At 43.3% G+C, this 17,343-nt stretch overlaps 1 protein-coding gene across 1 annotated transcript; it reads right to left on the reverse strand.

Moving 5' to 3' along the window:
• Window positions 1-8,727: 8,727 nt before the first annotated feature.
• LOC124691945 (acyl-coenzyme A oxidase 3, peroxisomal-like) lies at window positions 8,728-14,744 on the reverse strand. The gene is made up of 13 exons (XM_047225235.1): window positions 14,269-14,744; window positions 12,832-12,949; window positions 12,633-12,740; window positions 12,372-12,544; window positions 12,192-12,291; window positions 11,980-12,054; window positions 10,611-10,741; window positions 10,133-10,268; window positions 9,937-10,056; window positions 9,694-9,840; window positions 9,506-9,610; window positions 9,325-9,426; window positions 8,728-9,194 (listed from the first exon to the last, which is right to left on the reverse strand). The coding sequence occupies exons 1-13, from the start codon at window positions 14,742-14,744 to the stop codon at window positions 8,946-8,948; spliced, it is 2,040 nt and encodes a 679-aa protein (XP_047081191.1). The 3' UTR covers window positions 8,728-8,945.
• Between the last annotated feature and the right edge of the window lie 2,599 nt (window positions 14,745-17,343).

Raw genomic sequence — 17,343 nt, forward strand, 5'->3', positions numbered from 1 at the left:
CAAGTATTGCAGGCAGATTTGTATTTCGAGATTAAAAGAATGGACCGGGGTCCACAGTTCACTAGAGGTGTCTCTCCCATAAGATAAAAGCATGTTGGGTGAACAAATTACGATCGGGCAATTGACAAATAGAGAGGGCATAACAATGCACATACATGGCATGATAAGTATAGTGAGATTTAATTGGGCATTACGACAAAGTACATAGACCGCCATCCAACCGCATCTATGCCTAAAAAGTCCACCTTCGAGTTATCGTCCGAACCCCTTCCGGTATTAAGTTGCAAAGCAACGGACAATTGCATTAAGTATGGTGCGTAATGTAATCAACAACTACATCCTCGAACATAGCGCCAATGTTTTATCCCTAGTGGCAACGAGCACAACACAACCTTAGAACTTTCACATCCTTGTCCCGGTGTCAATGCGGGCATGAACCCACTATCGAGCATAAATACTCCCTCTTGGAGTTAAAAGCAAAAACTTGGCCGAGCCTCTACTAGTAACGGAGAGCATGCAAGATCATAAACAACACATATGTAATAACTTGATAATTAACATAACATGGTATTCTCTATCCATCGGATCCCGACAAACACAACATAGAGTATTACGGATAGATGATCTTGATCATGTTAGGCAGCTCACAAGATCCAACAATGAAGCACAATGAGGAGAAGACAACCATCTAGCTACTGCTATGGACCCATAGTCCAGGGGTGAACTACTCACTCATCACTCCGGAGGCGACCATGGCGGTGTAGAGTCCTCCGGGAGATGAATCCCCTCTCGGCGGGGTGCCGGAGGAGATCTCCGAAATCCCCCGAGATGGGATCGGCGGCGGCGGCGTCTCGGTAAGGTTTTCCGTATCGTGGTTTTTTCGCATCGGGGGTTTCGCGACGGAGGCTTTAAGTAGGCGGAAGGGCGAGTCGGGGCCCGACGAGGGGCCCACACCATAGGGCGGCGCGGGCCCCCTTGGCCGCGCCGCCTTGTGGTGTCGCCACCTCGTGGCCCCACTTCGTATGCTCTTCGGTCTTCCGGAAGCTCCGTGGAAAAATAGGCCCACGGGTCTTCGTTTCGTCCAATTCCGAGAATATTTCGTTACTAGGATTTACGAAACCAAAAACAGCGAAAACGAGAGCTGGCACTTCGGCATCTTGTTAATAGGTTAGTTCCAGAAAATGCACGAATATGACATAAAAGTGTGCATAAAACATGTAGGTATCATCAATAATATGGCATAGAACATAAGAAATTATCGATACGTCGGAGACGTATCAAGCATCCCCAAGCTTAGTTATCGCTCGTCCCGAGCGAGGTAAAACGATAACAAAGATAATTTCTGAAGTGATATGCCATCATAACCTTGATCATACTATTTGTAAGCATATGTAGTGAATGCAGCGATCAAAACAATGGTAATGTCATGAGTAAACAAGTGAATCATAAAGCAAAGACTTTTCATGAATAGTACTTCAAGACAAGTATTAATAAGTCTTGCATAAGAGTTAACTCATAAAGCAATAAATCAAAGTAAAGGTATTGAAGCAACACAAAGGAAGATTAAGTTTCAGCGGTTGCTTTCAACTTGTAACATGTATATCTCATGGATAATTGTCAACATAGAGTAATATAACAAGTACAATATGCAAGTATGTAGGAATCAATGCACAGTTCACACAAGTGTTTGCTTCTTGAGGTGGAGAGAGATAGGTGAGCCGACTCAACATAAAAGTAAAAAGAATGGTCCTTCAAAGAGGAAAGCATCGATTGCTATATTTGTGCTAGAGCTTTTATTTTGAAAACATGAAACAATTTTGTCAACGGTAGTAATAAAGCATATGAGTTACGTACATTATATCTTACAAGTTGCAAGTCTCATGCATAGTATACTAATAGTGCCCGCACCTTGTCCTAATTAGCTTGGACTACCGGATCTTTGCAATGCACATGTTTTAACCAAGTGTCACAATGGGGTACCTCCATGCCGCCTGTACAAAGGTCTAAGGAGAAAGCTCGCATTTTGGATTTCTCGCTTTTGATTATTCTCAACTTAGACATCCATACCGGGACAACATGGACAATGGATAATGGACTCCTCTTTAATGCATAAGCATGTGGCAACAATTATTATTCTCATATGAGATTGAGGATATATGTCCAAGACTGAAACTTCCACCATGAATCATGGCTTTAGTTAGCGGCCCAATGTTCTTCTCTAACAATATGCATGCTCCAACCATAAAGGCGGTAGATCTCTCTTACTTCAGACAAGACGGACATGCATAGCAACTCACATGATATTCAACAAAGAATAGTTGATGGCGTCCCCGAAGCATGGTTATCGCACAACAAGCAACTTAATAAGAGATAAAGTGCATAAGTACATATTCAATACCACAATAGTTTTTAAGCTATTTGTCCCATGAGCTATATATTGCAAAGGTGAATGATGGAATTTAAAGGTAGCACTCAAGCAATTTACTTTGGAATGGCGGATAAATACCATGTAGTAGGTAGGTATGGTGGACACAAATGGCATAGTGGTTGGCTCAAGTATTTTGGATGCATGAGAAGTATTCCCTCTCGATACAAGGTTTAGGCTAGCAAGGTTATTTGAAACAAACACAAGGATGAACGGTACAGCAAAACTCACATAAAAGACATATTGTAAACATTATAAGACTCCATACCGTCTTCCTTGTTGTTCAAAACTCAATACTAGATGTTATCTAGACTCTAGAGAAACCAAATATGCAAACCAAATTAGCAAGCTCTAAGTATTTCTTCATTAATGGGTGCAAAGTATATGATGCAAGAGCTTAAACATGAGCACAACAATTGCCAAGTATCAAATTATCCAAGACATTTTAGAGTTACTACATGTAGCATTTTCCAATTCCAACCATATAACAATTTAACGAAGAAGAAACTTCGCCATGAATACTATGAGTAGAGCCTAAGGACATATTTGTCCATATGCTACAGCGGAGCGTGTCTCTCTCCCATAAAGTGAATGCTAGGATCCATTTTATTCAAACAAAACAAAAAACAAAAACAAACCGACGCTCCAAGCAAAGTACATAAGATGTGACGGAATAAAAATATAGTTTCGGGGAGGAACCCGATAATGTTGTCGATGAAGAAGGGGATGCCTTGGGCATACCCAAGCTTAGACGCTTGAGTCTTCTTAAAATATGCAGGGGTGAACCACCGGGGTATCCCCAAGCTTAGAGCTTTCACTCTCCTTGATCATATTGCATCATACTCCTCTCTTGATCCTTGAAAACTTCCTCCACACCAAACTCGAAACAACTCATTAGAGGGTTAGTGCATAATAAAAATTCACATGTTCAGAGGTGACACAATCATTCTTAACACTTCTGGACATTGCATAAAGCTACTTGGACATTAATGGATCAAAGAAATTCATCCAACATAGCAAAAGAGGCAATGCAAAATAAAAGGCAGAATCTGTCAAAACAGAACAGTCCGTAAAGATGGATTTTATTAGGCCACCAGACTTGCTCAAATGAAAATTCTCAAATTGAATGAAAGTTGCGTACATACCTTAGGATCATGCACGTAAATCGTCTTAATTTTCTGAGCTTCCTACAGGGAGGTAGACCCAGATTCGTGACGAGCAAAGAAATCCGGAGCTAGCGCAGTAATCCAAATCTAGTACTTACTTTACTATCAAAGACTGTACTTGGCACAACAAAACTCAAAACTAAGATAAGGAGAGGTTGCTACAGTAGTAAACAACTTCCAAGACACAAATATAAAACAAAAATACTGGAGTAAAAACATGGGTTGTCTCCCATAAGCGCTTTTCTTTAACGCCTTTCAGCTAGGCGCAGAAAGTGTAACTCAAGTAACATCGAGAGATGAAACATCAACATCATAACCAGGGGTGTTGGGAGTTTTATCAACCATGCATTGTATATTATCTATGTAAGTTTCAGAGGCTCCCTTTTCATTTGTCTTGGGCTTGCTACTCTCATCAAACAAATTTTCAGGAACAAGCCAAGCATAGTTATTTTCTAGTGCATCATTCATAGCTAGGAGTTTACATGGTATTGGTGCTTTGATCTCCCCACCATCATTAGCATTATTAGTGTACCTTATTCTATCCATATCCATTTTTTCAAGGAGACCAACAAAATTAGTATGAGAACCAAGCATATTAAATTTAGCGAAGACCTTTCTAGCCTCTCTTGCTAGACCACCAAATTCTCTAAGAAGGGTTTCTAAAACAAAATCTTTCTTTTCCCCTTCTTCCATATCACCAAGTGTAAGAAACATGTGTTGGATTATAGGATTGAGATTAACAAATTTAGTTTCCAACGAGCGAACTAAAAGCGACGACGAGCAATTTCATAAGTAGGAGCAAGTTCTACCAAGCGTCTATCTTCAAAATCTTCAACGGTACTAACATGGGTGAAAAATTCTTCTATATTGTTCCTCCCAATTATAGACCCTTGTCCTACCGGTATGTTTTTTGTGGTAAAATTAAAAGGAAACATGATGAATCAAGTAAAGTAAATGCAAGTAACTAATTTTTTTGTGTTTTTGATATAGCAAACAAGACGAGTAAATAAAGTAAAACTAGCAACTAATTTTTTTGTGTTTTGATATAATGCAGCAAACAAAGTAGTAAATAAAATAAAGCAAGACAAAAACAAAGTAAAGAGATTGAGAAGTGGAGACTCCCTTGCAGCGTGTCTTGATCTCCCGGCAACGGCGCCGGAAATTTGCTTGATGCGTGTAGTTGACACGTCCGTTGGGAACCCCAAGAGGAAGGTGTGATGCGCACAGCGGCAAGTTTCCCTCGGTAAGAAACCAAGGTTTAATCGAACCGAGTAGGAGTCAAGAAGCACGTTGAAGGTTGATGGCGGCGGGATGTGCTCGCGGCGCAACACCGGAGATTCCGGCGCCAACGTGGAACTCGCACAACACAACCAAAGTACTTTGCCCCAACGAAACGAGTGAGGTTGTCAATCTCACCGGCTTGCTGTAACAAAGGGTTAACCGTATTGTGTGGAAGATGATTGTTTGCGAGAGAAAACGAGTAAAACAAGTATTGCGAGCAGATTTGTATTTCAGTATTAAAAGAATGGACCGGGGTCCACAGTTCACTAGAGGTGTCTCTCCCATAAGATAAAAGCATGTTGGGTGAACAAATTACAGTCGGGCAATTGACAAATAGAGAGGGCATAACAATGCACATACATGGCATGATAAGTATAGTGAGATTTAATTGGGCATTACGACAAAGTACATAGACCGCCATCCAAGCTGCATCTATGCCTAAAAAGTCCACCTTCAGGTTATCGTCCGAACCCCTTCCAGGTATTAAGTTGCAAAGCAACAGACAATTGCATTAAGTATGGTGCGTAATGTAATCAACAACTACATCCTCGGACATAGCGCCAATGTTTTATCCCTAGTGGCAACGAGCACAACACAACCTTAGAACTTTCGTCACATCGTCCCAGGTGTCAATGCGGGCATGAACCCACTATCGAGCATAAATACTCCCTCTTGGAGTTAAAAGCAAAAACTTGGCCGAGCCTCTACTAGTAACGGAGAGCATGCAAGATCATAAACAACACATATGTAATAACTTGATAATTAACATAACATGGTATTCTCTATCCATCGGATCCCGACAAACACAACATAGAGTATTACGGATAGATGATCTTGATCATGTTAGGTAGCTCACAAGATCCAACAATGAAGCACAATGAGGAGAAGACAACCATCTAGCTACTGCTATGGACCCATAGTCCGGGGTGAACTACTCACTCATCACTCCGGGAGGCGACCATGGCAGCGTAGAGTAATCCGGGAGATGAATCCCCTCTCCCGGCAGGGTGCCGGAGGAGATCTCGGAATCCCCGAGATGGGATCGGCGGCGGCGGCGTCTCGGTAAGGTTTTCCGTATCGTGGTTTTTTCGCATCAGGGGTTTCGCGACGGAGGCTTTAAGTAGGCGGAAGGGCAGAGTCGGGGGCCTGACGAGGGGCCCACACCATAGGGCGGCGCAGGCCCCCCCTTGGCCGCGCCGCCTTGTGGTGTCGCCACCTCGTGGCCCCACTTCGTATGCTCTTCGGTCTTCTGGAAGCTCCGTGGAAAAATAGGCCCCTGGGTCTTCGTTTCGTCCAATTCCGAGAATATTTCGTTACTAGGATTTCGAAACCAAAAACAGCGAAAACGAGAACCGGCACTTCGGCATCTTGTTAATAGGTTAGTTCCAGAAAATGCACGAATATGACATAAAAGTGTGCATAAAACATGTAGGTATCATCAATAATATGGCATAGAACATAAGAAATTATCGATACGTCGGAGACGTATCAAGGCCTCTACATCGCCATGCCCGCCTCCGAAGTGATGCGTGAATAGTTCCCTGGACTATGGGTCCATAGCAGTAGCTAGATGGTTGTCTTCTCCAATTTGTGCATCATGTTTAGATCTTGTGAGCTTCCTATCATGATCAAGATCATCATTATATAATGCTACATGTTGTGTTTGCTGGTTCCGATAAATATTGAATACTATGTTGAGATCGATTATATATTTGTCATATGCTATTTATGATCTTGCATGCTCTCCGTTGCTAGTAGTTGCTCAGGCCAAGTAAATGCTTGTGACTTCAAGAGGGAGTATTTATGCTCAATAGTAGGTATATCGTGTAGTTTTTTTTGGAAGACTGACAATAACTTCTAAGATTGTAGATGTGTTATTGCTACTAGGGAGAAAACAACAATGTTTTATCTAAGGGTAATTCTATTGTTTACTTTACACACATTGCTTAATGCGATAATCTGTTGCTTGCAACTTAATACTGGAAGGGGTTCAGACGATAACCGGAAGGTGGATTATTAGTCATAGACGCAGTTGGATTACGGTCTACGTATTATGTTGTAATGCCCAAACGAATCTCATAGTAATCATCTTGTCATGTATGGTCTTTATTCTGTCAATTGCCCATCTGTAATTTGTTCACCCAACATGTTATTTATCTTTATGGAGAGACACCTCTAGTGAACTGTGGATCCTGGTCCTTTCTTTTACACTGATACAATCATTATGTTCTGTTTACTTTCTGCAAGCACTGTTCTCTTTAATTCCACTCCAAACATCTCTTTCCACGTGATACGTTTAATTTTTTGTGTTCAGCAAAACCGGTGAGATTGACAACCTCATTGTATGTTGGGGAAAAGTATTTTGGTTGTGTTGTGTGGAGGTTCACGTTGTTGCTGACGCTGGTAGTGCGCCCTGCCATAAGTCAGCTAGCAACACCTTCAGAAGTCACGCCTTTCTCCTACTGGGTTCCCCAATGGTGTCTACGCTACGTCAAGCACCATCAAGCCACCCTAACTGGGCGTGCCACCTGGGCTCTTTTGGCCCTCCTGGCCCTTCTCGTGAGGTCCAAGCGATCCAGATACTTCTCTTGATGAAGCATTGACATCCCCCCAATCCTAGCTCAATTTAACTTCGTTTAGGTCTCTGAAAGCTAAAAATACACAAAACAAGGGTTTCTTGTCGTTCAGGGTAATAACCAAAATAAAGGGGATCATTGGTAAATTGCCAAAAATCAATATAAAACATGGATATAACATCATATATGTTGCAAATATGTGAGAATACGTGTCAACAACTATAAAGTTCTTGCATGCATTTTACATGCATCACATGCTTATAGAAAAGCCCCAGAATCTCAAATCCTCTCAACCAAAGCCTTGAGACACACCCAAAGAACTGAAAAACCTACCACTTAGGTCCTAACATAGACTAAGACTTCAGTCTTCGATCTTTCTTTTTTGGAGGGTCAACGACCGTCTTGTGCACCTACAAATAGTCAACACAACTTTGCACAAGGTAAAATTGTTTCGAGTGTTGTTATCAAACACACGAAAGTCAAAGAGGAGACTTTGCAATTTCATCCTGTGTAGGCATAAATCACATTTATTTACCGGAAAAGTCTATCTAACAACCGATTGTAGCTACAACCGGCCTACTTCTTCTCGCACACAACTTTTCCCCAAATTTTCCCCCAAAAATAGATTGAGGTGTGGCTGGGAGGAGAGGAGTCACTCGTGGCGGCCGGAACAGTGCACCGCTCGCAGTGGCCGGGTTGGTAGGAGACAAGCGCACCGCTGCTCGTGGCGGCCGGACTAGGAGGAGATGGGCGCGCCTCGCGGTGGCCGGACAACGATAAGACAAGGCGGACCACAACCAGATAGGAGGGGAAGATAGGAGGGGGAGAGGCACGCTGCTCGTGGTGGACGAACGAGAGGAGAGGCGGGGCACACCGATCGTAGCGAAGACGACGCGAACAACAACCGGACGAGGAGGAGCCGGTGTCTGACGGCCCGACAAGCTCTCGAACATGCCCACGGAGGTTGTCTCCCTGTGATTGTCGTGCATGCCACTCCACCTACAACCACGACCACTGGCACTCCTCCTTTCGCTGGCACTGCTTGGACGAACCTCCACTACGGAGGAATTGGTTGCCAGCGAGATCAAATCAGCTATGGCAAACCTGCCATGGTCATTGGTGGAGGGCAACTTTTGGGATATTTTACAATGTTACACACGATGTTGCAATTTGTTACATATGTGCATCATTTTTGTTGTGCAAGTATGAATAAAGTGGTGCAATTATTTTTCTATGTATGCTACAGAAAAATTGCACCAATGTTACATGTGTATTCTCGTAATATTAGATAAGTTAGGTAAAGATGTGGATGCATTGCAGAGAAATGTTGCAGTCTAATGTCGCATTTTGAAAATGTTACATACACAAAGAAAAGTGTTACACCAGGAATTATTTTGTAGCATTCGCAGATTTTTTTTGTATAACCTCTGTTTGGCCGACCGTGTGTAGTAGTTTCACTTTCACCGCACTACCTGTTATTGGTTTCTGAAGGTGTAGTCACTCGCTCTCGGAGGACAGCGCATTCGCCTGGATCCAGTCAAAAGCAAGTGGACTGAGGAAGGCGTCAGGGATTCCAAAGGAACTGACAATAGCAAGCGCATGGGGCCTGAGTTCACTGCACAGTGCCATGACTTCTTTCCTCACGGTGGCTACATTGTCCCGCGACAAATAACCGTATCTCAGAAAAGATGCAGATTCATCTATGCAGACCGTGACATACATAGACCTCAGTAAGCCCAATACATCCTGCAAATGCAAAATTTAAGGTGACGTGAATATTACTTTTACAAGAAAAATCACACAGTAGTCTCATGCCAAAGTAAAGAAGGGCTTCAATTCCGGATATACCAGACATTGCTGGAAAGTGAATATGTACCTTTAATGAACCAGCAGGAGCATTCCTCTCGTCCTCCAAAAATATTTGCAAAATTGTGCGCTCAGTAAACGCTCTAGCCAACTCTTCGCCAATTTGGTAGCTCTGGGTAAACATCATTTGCATTAGTCTTACAGGAAGTTTAGACCAGCAAGAGAAATGTGCAGTAGAATGTAAATTTTACCAGCATGAAAGCCTTCTCCCTGCTCTCTCCTTGTGCGAGATATTGAGATACCTCTTTGGTGAACTGGTTTAGTAAATCCCGCTCCCTTAAGCATAACAAATCCATCTATCCATATGCACATAGAAAACATGAATACAATGTTTATACAGAGGCATATATCACTGACAATCCGAATTAAAAATAATTACCTGGAACTTGGAGCTCCTTAATATGCCACTTGTCAGACAATCAGGAATAACAGGACAAGGACCATTCAAATGTTCCAATCCCAATCCCTTGAATGGCCTCTTCTTCTTTTGTGTCGCTACAAATTCAGCGTACAGGGCTTTGCTTACCTGCACCAACAAGATTAAAATAGGTACGATGAAGCCAAGCTTGAAGTACCTTTAGAACACATGCATGAACGATGAAGAACAATAAGTAAAAATAACCTGCTGAAGTAGAACATTGTTGTCACCCTCAAATGTAGACTGCACATCAAATTCAGCTTTGAAAATTCCTACACGGTTCTCAGTCTTCAAACCTTGGCCACCACAGGCCTCGCGGCACTCCTGATAGAAGTGAAAGAAAATCCAGTAAATACCGCTGATCCAAGCGTAGAAAAAAAATCAACCCTTTTAATAATACCTGAATCGTGGTCATATTTTGCCAGGTTAGTGTAGCCTTCAGAGCACTAGAGTAGACATGTATCGCTTTACTAATTTCAGGTGTTCTCTTCACGTACATCTTTTTCATGAAATTACCAGCACTGCTCATCATACATCTGCATAACAAAAAATTAAGCATATGATGATGTCTGCTAAATAAAAGTGAAAACTAAGGCTTGCATTAGCGACTCCAATGACAGGGTGTGGAATATTTCTGCATTCAAATGCTAATACATCCTACAGTTCCATAACTATGTTATACACATTGGGCATTTTATAATTAGAATACTAACATCCAATCCAGTGCCAAATGTTAAAGCAGTGATGTTAACAGTAGCAAGACCTAAAAGTAGGAAACCCTAGCACAACAAATTCGATGTGCAAGAACTGCCCTCCTATGGCAAAGATGCATATGTATATTTGAAAATACTATAAACCAAGGAAAGTTAGTAACTTACGCTTTTGCAAGCAAAGGTAGGAGGCGCCTCTGGTGACTGGGGTAATCAAGTAACAGCATTTCAGGGCCATCTGGTGTTATTGAAAAGGCCCTCCTTGACAAAGCATATCTCACAGCAATTGCTAGGCCTACCTGCAATCATGGGAAAGAAAGAGTACATAACCACATTTAAATAATATGTATGCATGGAAAATTGATTGGAAAACAAATTCCTCTGGGTGGCCAGTACTGGTTACCAACTTATTAGTGGCACTATGCGGTCTGCACTAGGCCTAAAATATTTGCAGAACAAAAAGGTTATGCTGTTCCAATGTTGTTGGTGGTAAAAAGCTGAAAAAAACTAGTCCCACTGCAATAAACAATAATGTTCACATAACATTTTTCGTAATACCTGTTAGGCCCCCCTTCGTTCACCCTTTTTCAGCCCAAAACCGGAGTATTTTACAGGCACGTGAAATTTTATGTCAGAGGCCCGAAATGTCACTTGGTTTACCGTTTTCCATTTCCGTCCTGTCCAGTTTCAGGTCGATACGCCAGTTAACCTTTTCGGACATACGATGACCCCAACTAAATTCTGCCAAAATGGTAGATGCAACAAACCAACAGTGGCAGCAATGGGAGGGGCTCGATGGGGCCGCCAAAACTTAGAAACTGCGCTTTGCCTGCCACCACAATGTCGTATGACCCTCTCAATGATCCAGGCCAGCGCCGTGTCCCACTCTGCAGCTAGCCCCACATATGCTGCAGCCACTGCACAGCTACCCCGCCAGAGCTGTGCACGCACTCGCTGTCAGCATACCATAGAGATCGTCTCGCTCGTCCGACCACGCCCAGGTAGTGGAGCTCAGCGTCTCCGGCAGCGAGAAGGAATTCATTCTGCGGAGGCGATGAAGAAGATCTTCTGCGGCGTTGGGTTTGAACAAGCCACACTGCCATTGTGTTCGATCTACTACCTAAGACAAGCTTCAAACAGGCGTATTTCGACTCTCTGGTTTTCTAGTGCACGACAAGAAACACCCCCGAAATATTATGGGAGGAAAATTAAGCAAAGTTCCCAAGCGGGGCCTTAGTGTTTCAAATACTCGTGTGCACTTAAAATATGTGTTTCCAACCAAACTTGTCTGGCTGATCTTAAGTGCACAGACTCGTAATCTATCCTTGTCCATATGGATGATATCCTACTTTGCTTGAGCCGTCCAGACCATCAGACTACCTTTACTAACTCTCACTGGTTTAACCTACCGAGTCCAGTTTCAATCATTCAGTTACTGCAAGCTTATGGAGCTATATACCTCTATACTTCTGGAACTCATAAAGAAAAAATGTGGAAGGATTTCCATGTATAGAAAAGGAAAGGGCACACAACATACCTTTGAAATATAAACCGAGCTAACCGCAATATATACCCGGCCAAACGTGAGAGGAGATAGAAATGCTGCAAACCTCTGCAAGTAAGAAACTATGTTAATTTGAAAGGAAAAACAAAACAACGTTACCTAACTGTGAAGCTTTGTCGACAGCTCTCTCCTTCTCCATATGTGCGAGAAAGAGAAAGAAGGGGTGAATGGGAGGGGTGGAATACCTGATCTGGGTCATCTACTGTGCTAACGTATTGCCCATCAGGCAAAACATCAGCAACCAGATTCAGCAGATTCTCTCGAGGAACACGTATATTGTTAAACCTGATAGAACAGACAGATTTGGTTGATATACAATGAATGACATACGATAGAAAAAAGGATGTACAAACACAATGACTCACCAAATGCGACCATTATCAACACCATTAAGTCCAATTTTATGGCCACAGTCAGCTATATGGATATTAGGCAACACACTCTCATCTTGATCTCTAATCTGAGCTACAAAAGCGTGGACACCCTCATTTCTTCCATTTATATGGAGCTGAGCAAAGACTATTGTATGTGTAGCATGCTGTAAAACGAGGACAACACTTACGTAAGCTAGAAAAAAATTGCAAAGCATATATGAACACAACAAGATTAGTGAAATTCGATCTCACATTAGCAGCTCCACCAATCCAGTACTTCTGAGCTGACTCGCAAGGAGTATTTATCACAAACTCTCTTGTTTGGGAATCATAAGTTGCTATTGTCTCAATTCCTCTTACCTTCAAGTTAGTCAATAGAAGAGGAGAAGAGACACTTCATCAGTACTGCTAACATAGTTACAGAATCCAGAAAAAGTATTATGCCACTTACATTGCTCCCATGTCCCAGTTCTGTCATTGCAAAAGAACCTTTAATAACATAATTTTCCGTGTCTGACAACCACTTGTCATGATGCCGCTTCGTTCCAAGAAACTTGATTGCACCACCCCTGGAATGCACACATAAAGAAAAAGAAATAAGGAACATCAGAAGATTCTTAAGAAAGCTGGAACTGGTTTCTTTTTCCAGAACATGCCTTCTATATAGTATGAAATTGGTCCAAGGAACCACAGGAAAGTCACAGAAATAATCACTCCTAGTTTTCTGAACAAGATTGATTGTCATACACTAGCATACAACCCTGCACGATTGATTCCAAAAGCAAAAATCCCTAGAGAGATCATCACAAAAGTGGACAGGTACAAAAGAGAAAGCTGTAAATTTAGAAGAACGAAATTTGTTGTGACTTGTGAGATTCAATGTTGATTAGCATTTATAAAACATGTTCACCTTAAGTTGCACGCTAGATATCCTAGATTTTAAACAATTCAAAAATATCCAACGAATAGAACATAATGGAAATCTAGCTCTGTTTGGCATCCAAGTTTTTCTAAAACCAAAGTATTATAAAACTGCAATATTTCTTGCCTAGGCACCAAATAGGCAAATACTGCAAAATTAGTGCAGTTTTTGTAAAAAAACGAAGTGTGTAAAACTGTAGTTTTTGCTAAAGATAAACTACTCAGAGTATTATTAGTTACTTTAAAAAAACGTTTGTTACCAAACGCACCCTAAATTTTCATACAATTTACAATTATCTGGCAGGAGTGAAATTTCATAATCCTAGTCAAGTTCTATGAGACCACGCTGATTTGGGTGACAGGCTTCCAAGTTCCTAGTTGCCAATACTAGCACCATTACTCGCCAGTTCTGATTATTACATTAGATTATTATTAGAAGCTGCCGGTCCAGCCAAATAGTAGAAGACAAAACGGAAATGCATTTCTAATCTCAGGTGCCCATGCGGCCATGCTCCGCAACTTCGAATAGCTAAACAATCCAGAGGAAATTTTTGGCATGTATATGTACACATTCCGCAATGTTTCGCTGGAAATCTGTATTTTATACGGGCTACATAAAAAAGTCATGAGAAATTCGTTATTTTAGCACCAAAATATATCTTTTTACACGGGCTACACAAAAAAGTCCATTTTTGCTGAAACAAATTCGTTAGCATGTACTGGATGTGAAAATGTACAGGCGACATTTTATTTTATATATTTTAAATATTTTTTAAAAATGCATTTGAAAGAAAGGAGCATATAAAGGAGCAAAAACGCCACGTAATGATAAGTTAAGTACTACTTCCTCCGTTCTCTTTTAATTGACTCAGATTTAGTACAACTTTGTGCTAAATTTGAGTCAATTAAAAAAGAACGGAGGGAGTACTACAACTGGAGAGAGGGGAACTGGCAGACAATTACTTACCAGAGGAAGAAGTGGACGCCGATCTTGATGACGAGGGAGTGGTCGTAGACGCTGAGGGCCTCGAGCAGCGCGAGCTTGCGGAGCTCGGCCTCGGGCCCTGGCTCCGTGAGCCAGCCACGGAAGACGCCCCGCCGCGTGAGGTACCCGATCCGGCGCATGGTGGCTTCCCTCTGCCCTTCCTTCCCCTCATTGTAGTCCGGCGACAGGAAGATCTTCCCGCCGGAGCGGCGCGGGCAGAAGAGCGGGCTCTCCTCCATCGCGCCGAACACCCAGTCGCGGTCCCTCAGGTGGTGCCCGTCGAGGAGCGCGCGGAGCTCCGTCGGCGAGAATGCCGGCGGAGCCTCGGTGGATTCCGGCGGCGCGTAGCTCAGGCAAGGGGAGGAATGCAGCGCGGCCACGGCGCCGGAGGGGAGGCCGGCAAGGTGACGGGCGATCGCCGCCGCGCGGCGGGCGGCGGTGGCGGGAGTAGGATCCATCAGCGGCGGGGATTGGGAGGGGAAGGGGGCAGATGAGAAGAGAGGAGACCAGAGGAGGGAGGAAGGAGTCCTACTCCGGTGCTCCCCCCTAACACAAGTTGAGAGATTATATTCTTTTTTCTTTAGTTTTCCAACCTTAGGCCGCTGACCCATATCCAGCCCATGTATGCCCGTATGTATACATACGATATTTTTCTTTCTGATTTAGTGGGGAAATTGGTGGGGTGACGTACGCGGAGACGTCTACGATCTTTTTTTATATGTCCTGTCTATTCGGTACATGCACGTCACCGTAATAGTACACTATACTTACAGAAAATAATTTTACAAGATAACGCGGGCCTTACGGGCCTCTAGAGGGTCGTACGTACATATCAGATTTTTAAATTTTACGATCAATACCCCTTAATTTTACGATCAAGACCCCGCTTACGAAGGGGTATTGAAAGATCTCAACCATTATTATTTTTGATGCAGCCTGACATTTGCCAAGGGGGGAGCACCGGAGTAGAAGTGGGGAGGAAGCTTGCAAGAGGAGGGAAGAAGCTTGGTGATCTGTTGACTAAGCTTCAGGATCAGCAACACGCTTTTCAACAGAAATTGCCGCTACAACGGATATTTTTCATTCGTACGGTCAACATGATACAGCCTGTATTATCTATATCTATACCTAATAATAAAGGGAGAAGCGTTTCCGTGGTTTGGTCCGTCATGTTTACGCTTTCGTCCAACGCGTATACGCCTTCAACCGTCCGTTAGAAAGACTTCCTATGTCCCGTTCATACCCGTTCTACAAGAATTCCATGTCCAGGCCACTTTCAATAAACGTCCTCCCTGTCAACCGTGTAGTATAGAATCTCTTGGCCGATCAGATCGTTTGATTTCGTCCACACTTGTCAGTCGGCCGTCGCGCGGTTAGCTTCGTTCGCTCACAGCGCATAGTTTTCGTACGTCTCCCCGCCGAACGGAACCACGCCAAAGGTAGAGTTCCGGTCGATCTCGGCAGAGAGTCCTGGTCGATCTCGATTCTCTCGACAGAACGATTTCCTTCTTGATCTGTCGACCGTGGTTCTGCCCACGTCCGATCTCTGTCTTCGGAGAGTTGTACGCAGTCTCGGCGTCCAGGTCCAACCCGATCAATCGTGTCCTCAAATAAGCAACCATACGATGCCCCCAAGTTTGCCTTCTCTGACTCTTTAAATATGCGAACGATGGATTTCGGTGAATCAAATCGATCGTGTTAGGATCCAAAAATTAAGCGTTCCCAGCTATCATACACGTGAGCTAGCGATTCCGCCGATTCGACGAGATATCAAGCGGTAGAACGATGGTGGCCGACGACCACGGCACGGCAGACGTTGGGGCGTTCCGTTACAGTTGCCGCAATGGCCACCCTCCATGATGGCCGCCGCCATCAGCAGTTTCCTGTCACGCGTCGACGCGCCCGCCGCTGTCGCATCCGACAAAAATCAGCCTATGGCCGATGGCAGCGATGCGTTCGATCGGTGATTGGAGAGGTGGAGGACCGAGGACCAGCTCAGGGAGTGTGCCTGCAGGGGAACAAGCGGCGGAAGCTGCCCGTCAATCGCCGTTCGAGTGGCGCATGCGTGTCACCCCAGGTCACCGAACCGCTGCTGTACATGGATGGGCAGCTGGGCGCTGACATGGATTTGCATTTGCCACAGTGCGTTTAGTTCTGCTCCATGAACATGATCCTAATTTATCATTCAAAAAGTCATTAGTGGTGCAGGCCGAGCTAATGGCCGGCGTCCGGCGTGGTGCGCGCAATGCGCGGGGCGGTGGAGGAGTTGGGCCCTCCGCTTGGCGGCTTTCTTTCTCGCTAGATCGCCAGAGTTTCAGTAAAATCAGTTTTATTATTTCCTCCGATTCAAATTAATTAACTTAATTTTGTTTAGATACAGATACTCGACTCGTTTGTTAACTAGATATATTTGAAGTCAACTAATATGAATCAGAGGGAGTATCATTTTGTGTGTTGATGCAATTTTTGGATCTTTACTCTGATAGATGCAGCCAAGACAAGGGAACTTCCACTAGGAGTGATCCAGTTTGGCCCGCAGCCAGCAACTCTCCTCCACAGACCATAACGAGTTTCATTCCAATATATTCGACAGTCAATGAATATTTAGTTCTCAGAGCAACCTGATATATAGCAGGTGGTTGATCACCACGGAACAGCAACGAGGCATCAAGAGTTCCTATGACCTTTTCTCTATGCATGATACGCAATGGATTGCAATATGATCAAGAAACTTTGGTTATCAGATAAAGCATGTGACCAATATACAGCCGTTGAATCAGTGCATCACGTCACACTTCATTGTCAGAATGCGATTTGGAAAAAAACAAATAATACGTAGGAGGAAGCAGCCACGTCCAGCTGTGTGATAGACTTTGTTCAGACAATTCAGTTCAAGTAGTAGTTGAAAACATGGCTTATCTGTTGAGCTTATCGTAAAAAAACTTTCTCGTGATTTGGAATTCATTGTGCTCATACGATTTATAAGAAAAGAAGGTATTCCATCCGCCGATGGTATGAACAACCACAACGCTTATATCAATGCTCTTTTTTTCAGTG

Source organism: Lolium rigidum, chromosome 1 (assembly GCF_022539505.1).
Source record: "Lolium rigidum isolate FL_2022 chromosome 1, APGP_CSIRO_Lrig_0.1, whole genome shotgun sequence".
Classification (NCBI taxonomy): domain Eukaryota; kingdom Viridiplantae; phylum Streptophyta; class Magnoliopsida; order Poales; family Poaceae; genus Lolium; species Lolium rigidum.